The sequence below is a fragment of the Osmia bicornis genome, chromosome 7 (genome assembly GCF_907164935.1).
Source record: "Osmia bicornis bicornis chromosome 7, iOsmBic2.1, whole genome shotgun sequence".
In the NCBI taxonomy this organism is placed as follows: Eukaryota; Metazoa; Arthropoda; class Insecta; order Hymenoptera; family Megachilidae; genus Osmia; species Osmia bicornis.
The window spans coordinates 10,392,129-10,398,141 of record NC_060222.1 but is presented as its reverse complement, the minus strand read 5'-3'; the positions used below and the strand labels follow the sequence as shown (position 1 = coordinate 10,398,141).

Below are 6,013 nucleotides of genomic sequence, written 5' to 3'. Positions count from 1 at the left end.
TTACCTTCATAATCTCCATATATCAATATCTTATTCCCTTTATAAAACGATAATAAAAATTCTGTCAGAGTTAACCTAAAAAGCAGTATATGCATATTATTTTACATAAAAGTCTAATTTGTATTTTCTAAATTTTAATATTTTTTAGAACATTACAATTATATAGTAATAAGTATCATGAAATGTAGTTTCAATTAAATGTAGATTAAGAAACCTAAGTATTTATAACAATTGATGCAGGATCTAACCTTCTATTAGCAAGATCTTTCTGTATTGTTTCAATCCTTTTATTTCTTATTATAGTTTTTTTGTTGCTTTTACGACGTACACATTGTCCTTCATTTAATCTTTTTATTTTAATTTCTTCATCCATTATTAGTTGTTCTAGTTTTTCTGTAAGGTTTGAGAAATCATTTTTTCATTTCGTTTATACAAAAATGATAAGAAACAAACAAAATAAAAATAACAAAATAATTACCCAAAAATACCCATATGTTCTTTTTGCCTTTTCCCATTTTCAATAAAACAATATTATTATAACATTCTGTTATGTTATTTGTTCTCATGGGGCAATTGTTTACTGAAACTTTTTCTGCCTTTGGTAGCCACGTGGATCGTATATATTCAATAAAAATTTTAATTGCAACATACTCAGAAATAAAAGAAGCTGCTTCACGTTCAATTTCAAGAAAACCTTATTCAAAAAGATCTGTAGAAACTAAGACTAAAGTCATTGCCATCGACAATACTTTAGTTGGTGCATCTGTGAGACCTAAATGGCGCCATTTTCGTAGTAAAGCCTTTAGAACGTATAATTCGTTAAAAACTGTATTTTTTTATGAGTAATAAATTTATTCTCTATAAAATTATATAAACCTGATTATAGTGAAACCAGCAGCCCTTTACAATGTTCGAAGGAAACTGTTGCTCCAATGTAACCATCGCTGCAGTTTCATAATCCGTCATTGTAAATTTTAAATTCTTATGAAGCATTGGGGCTAATTCTTTTATCATGCACCATATTACTGTATACATAGCCTTTGTTAATGCTTCGCATAGTAGGAATACTGTACCTACTCCCTGCGAAAGAAAAACTTGTAACCGTACTTTTTGGATACTTTTTCCTACTTTCTACTCGTTTGGTAACGGGGAATTTTTAGGTTGTCTGATAAGAAACAGCGAGAGATATCTGGTAAAAGTCTGCTTATGTATTTTCAAGATAGTTTGTACATTGAGGAACTTCAGCTATTTGTATTTGTATTCTTGATTTAGAAAACGCGGAACGCCACTCCTGGCTTGTAGTGTAACAATTTATACCGAATGTTAGAAACTTTAGAAAACGCGGACGCCACTCCTGGCTCGTGGTATAACACTTATACCCGATTATTGATAACTTTACAAAAAACGCGGACGCCACTCCTGGCTCGTAGTGTGATGCTTTGCCGAACGATCTATTGAAACAATCTCGGTTCTTGTGAGAATAGATGGAATTTAATCAATTGATATATATATGTATATGAAGTTATCAGAACGACGGGAGGTCTTGCCCGTGAGGGATAGAGTCTCACGTCGCTGATGGGCACAAAGTATTAACGTCCCGTGTTATCTAGGAATCGTCCAGAGGCACTTCCGTGGTCTCTTGGATTTTTCCAGATTCAGTGGTTCGTTCAGTACCGTGCTTTCCTCACACACAATATATATATAGTAACCCTTGAGATTTGACTGACAAGAATCGAAATTATCAATTTGAACGCAATTAATGGTGTTATTCGTTGCGTTGGGCGAGATTGTGTTTATTTGAAATGTCTGGGCACTATTGTTTAGAACAACTAAGAGGTCTCGGCAGGGCACGAGTACGTGACCTTGACGATTTCTCCGTTACTAATGAACAGTGACTTGACGTTGATATTAAATTTAGTATGTGAATATATAAAAGGATTTTGTTGAATATATAAAGCGCGAAGCACGAATCACATGTGCCACAAACCCAGGAGTCACAAACTGAGTCGCGGCACTGCTTCACTGAATAACTATTTCACAGGTGTTGATGTGAATCGAACAAAGTGTACTTAAGAATTTAGATGTAATTTATTCTTTATATTGACTACTACGACGAAACCTTCGTTATTCGCGAACGGGCATCCCTTTAAGCAGTGCCGCGGCTCAGTTTGTGCACGCGACTCCTCGGTTTGAGGCGCATACACGAAGACAGTAGATCGGCAGTTTGACGATTGTACTAAGTCTGTTTGACTCGTCTTCACGTATCGTTTCTCGCCCAACGGACCCTCGTATTTCGCGTCTTAACGCTAGAGCTATCGAACGTAGAGTGCCGGCCAGGGGTCGGAAACTCCCCTCTACAAGAAGTCTAACATTGACTGTAGCGCCATCTACTAACCATCCGTCATGAATGTACTAAAAGTAGACATATATATATATAAGTATACTATATATGTCTCTGATATATATAGTACTTCTCAGAATGATATATATATGTATATATATAGAATACTAAATTTTGGATAGTCATAAAGTGACTGCTAAAAATCATAGATTTATGATTTAGCCGATTTCTTATCTGTAAATCATAGATCTGTGATTTAAAGCAGCCACCTGCAGGGATAGGAAAATAAATTAATAAATCTGAAATGGTATGAAAATTATAATATATTTAAAATGAAATTAAACTGTCCTGTTGCTACGCAATACATTTTTCTCGCCTTTTTTAATCGCTTCTGTATAAATTATATGGGTATTTGTATTCATGCTTCGCCTTCTAGCTTCATAAGAGATATTCTTATTTTCTGTAAGGACATCATCATTCCTTTCCTCATGTACATCTTCCATAATATTCTAAAATATATTATACTTTTTAACCAATAATAAATAAAAAATCTTCTTTATAACAGTAAACTGTGCTGCTTATAATATTTTGTACAGTGCAACAATACTTACGTGTTGTGTATGTATATTTAATGCCACATCATGCACTGATGCATTTATACTTGGATTTTCTTCAGAATATCCACTTAAATTCAACGATGGAACAACGTTATCTTTTAATTTTCGCTGTGCATATCCCAATTTATAATCATCCTCAGCAAAATGCAAATAGCAAATCCTGAGTTTCTTAAAATCTTTCAGACTCGACACATCCATTCTAAATGGAATAATGTTTTTCCATTTTTCGAGCTGCTCCGAATTAGATGGAAAGCAATGGCTTGGCACATCGTGCCGTGATGGGCAACCTAAAACGCAGCACGCTTGAACCATTTTATGAATCACCTCAGTTATGCTCAGTTACTAATAGGAAACACGTTTAACAACACCACTGGACTCCACCAAAATGGACGCTATGATGCTATGACGGTACGACGCCAAACAACGCCAAACGACGCCAATGTAGGCGGCGCTGATTGTCGTCGTAGTAGCGCTATCTACGTACTGTCCGTCAGCAGGGAACTAAAACTGAAAAGCCAAGAAAATCAGTGAGAGTTTCCGACCCCTGGTGCCGGCTCATCGATCCCGCATTGACCTCCTTCGATCGATCCTAGGTAGGGATCGATACCGCGTGGGGATCGATGCGCACGCATCTCGGGCGAGTGGGAATCATTGTTGTTTGAGGGGTATGCCCCTACTGACCCAACTATACGTGTATGTAACATAATATGGTTACAAACTTCTATAAGTATAAACAGAAGAGGTGTTGCAAAGTAAGTTTCCCTACCTCATCTTCATTTCCCTAACTCAAAATTAAAAACGCTTTACAAAGCACAAACAAAATTAATTTATATCTTCCAAGTATTAAGTTGACAACTAAATTCGTGCCTTTGTGTGATTTTTCTTTGTAACCTTTGCCTTAAGGAATTCATATTTTTGTATTATTCTTGTTCCTTTTTCGAATCTATGAAATAATTTTGCTTAAGAAAACGTACACACACAATTCGTGAATTTATTTGCCAACCATTTTTTAATTTTTCTACATAATTTTTCATAATACCCAGCTATTTGTTGTAACGTATAAGTAACTTCTTTATCTTGATGCGTTTATAAAACATAGTATCGAATCCATTGAGTTCGGAAGCTGGTAAATTTTATTTCGAATAACGAATAATTTTTCATTATAAAAACTCCCGCTAAAAAATCGCGCGAATATTCGTTATTCAAAACAGCATTTGCATAATTCTGTATTGTATACAGACTATATATGTATACTACCCTACTAAGGCTAATTGACGTTCATGCAACTTTTACAAATTTCGGGTTACAAGCAATTCGGATACTAAATAAACGTTATATTTTAACTTATCCCTAAAGCAGAAAAAACTATGGATAGGTACTTTGATTATTCCAAAAACATTTAACATAAGGTTTAACATATGGTTGACATTATTAAAAGAACTAAATCACTCTTTTCCGGAAACAAGATTTTTGCAGATATGTCACTTAAGCTTAAGGGGGTAGACACGGGTAATGCAGCGAGGTGACATTACCGGCAAAAATGGGCCTAAAAAGGGGTTTACCGGAATACACTTTTCGTCCTTATATGAGAAGATTTGGGGCTGGGTGAGGGCTCATTCGAAAGAGGAAGGTCCAATGCAGCGCGGTCTGGTCATGGTTCAACGAGATTGTGTCGATATTTAATAATATGAGTGTCTAAAGTAGAGGAAAAATCGACAAAATACATCCGCAGATTCCAAGTATTTTTTAGGTCACTAAAACAGTTCTGTGACTCAAACGGTGACCAGACCGCGCTGCATTGAACCTTCCTCTTTCGAATGAACCCTTATTTAGATCAAAATCTTCTCATATAAGGACGAAAAGTGTATTCCCGTAAAAGCATTCCCAAAGACGAATTCCGCCATTATCTGGATACTACAGAGCAAGTTACGTGACAAATTTAGTTCAGCTAGTAGTTATAAGGTGGCGTCTAAGTAGAAAGGCTGCCGATCTGGAATCGTAGCCAGAATCAAGCGTCAGCTTGATTACGTCACTCGAACTGTGCTGCGAAGGCAAGCGAAAAAGGCAACATCGCCCGAACGCTGAGTGAGACGCACTACAGTCATGCTGTCCTTCTCTCATTCTGCATGTTGAGATTGTCTCTTTTCTCTAATTGTAAGATTCTCTAATTGTGTAAGTCTTTGGGCCGCTTCATCATAGTTTCTGGAAATTCCACGTTGCTCCGTGTTTGCTGGAGGGGTGGGTCTGTCGCCGGCCTCGAAGCTTCTGTTGAGGGTGGTCCTCCTTGTGTCAGTCCGTCGCCTCCATCGGCCCGACACCGGCGGGCAGAGAGAAAGGGTTGGGGTGAGGGAAGGGTTTGAGGTTAGCGTTCGTTGGGAGTATGAGTGGGAGAAGCGCAGCGATTGTAACGGGGGGGCACGGGTGTCACCACGTTACAATATATACATATGTTTAGTACAAAAATCCGACTTCAAACTGCACTAAAAAGTATAAAATAATTTCCATTTCATTTATATCTGTATTCCACAGCTATTAATACAATCTACTTAATCATTAAATGGGATACTAAATATATTTCAAAGTTTTCGGAGGCGGCGCAAAATTAAAAACTTTTCCTCTACTAGGAAGATCCTAGTTCAGGGGTCGGCAACCAGTGACAAATGAGCTATTTGATAATTTCAAGTAAACAATATTCAATGGGAACCAATATACTCATTACGAATTAACTATACTGCAGTTCACGAGTGACCGCACTTAACTCGCGCAGCTAGTGACTTGCTGAGGTCTAGGGAGATTTTTAATAGTGCGTGTGATTTCCCTTTACAGCTTGCTTCTTACTTTGCGTTCACATCATGTTTTTCCGGAAAATAATAGAATTTTCATTGCATCGTGAAACTTTACAATATCATCACCGGTTTTCAGTTATCGTACGTCATATATTTCTGCCCACCATTTATATGATCGCAAAGTATAATAAGAAGCAAGCTGGAGAGGGAAATAACACACGTCATTAAAAATCTCTCTAGACCTAGTGAGATGCGCGAGTAAAGTATGG

The 6,013-nt window shown here is 36.9% G+C and overlaps 1 protein-coding gene across 1 annotated transcript; it reads right to left on the bottom strand.

Annotated features, from left to right (window-relative positions):
* Nucleotides 1–2,646: 2,646 nt before the first annotated feature.
* Nucleotides 2,647–3,367, bottom strand: LOC123988006. Its single transcript, XM_046286599.1, has 2 exons — nucleotides 2,953–3,367; nucleotides 2,647–2,850 (listed from the first exon to the last, which is right to left on the bottom strand). Exons 1-2 carry the CDS (start codon nucleotides 3,268–3,270, stop codon nucleotides 2,680–2,682), a joined length of 489 nt encoding a protein of 162 aa, XP_046142555.1. The 5' UTR covers nucleotides 3,271–3,367; the 3' UTR covers nucleotides 2,647–2,679.
* Between the last annotated feature and the right edge of the window lie 2,646 nt (nucleotides 3,368–6,013).

Excerpts from the sequence above, each read along its gene's own strand:
- LOC123988006 (XM_046286599.1), bottom strand. The coding sequence starts at position 3,270 with ATGGTTCAAGCGTGCTGCGTTTTAGGTTGCCCATCACGGCACGATGTG. Across the intron at positions 2,851-2,952 it reads TAAATATACATACACAACAC|AATATTATGGAAGATGTACA; the intron begins GTAAGTATTGTT and ends AATATATTTTAG.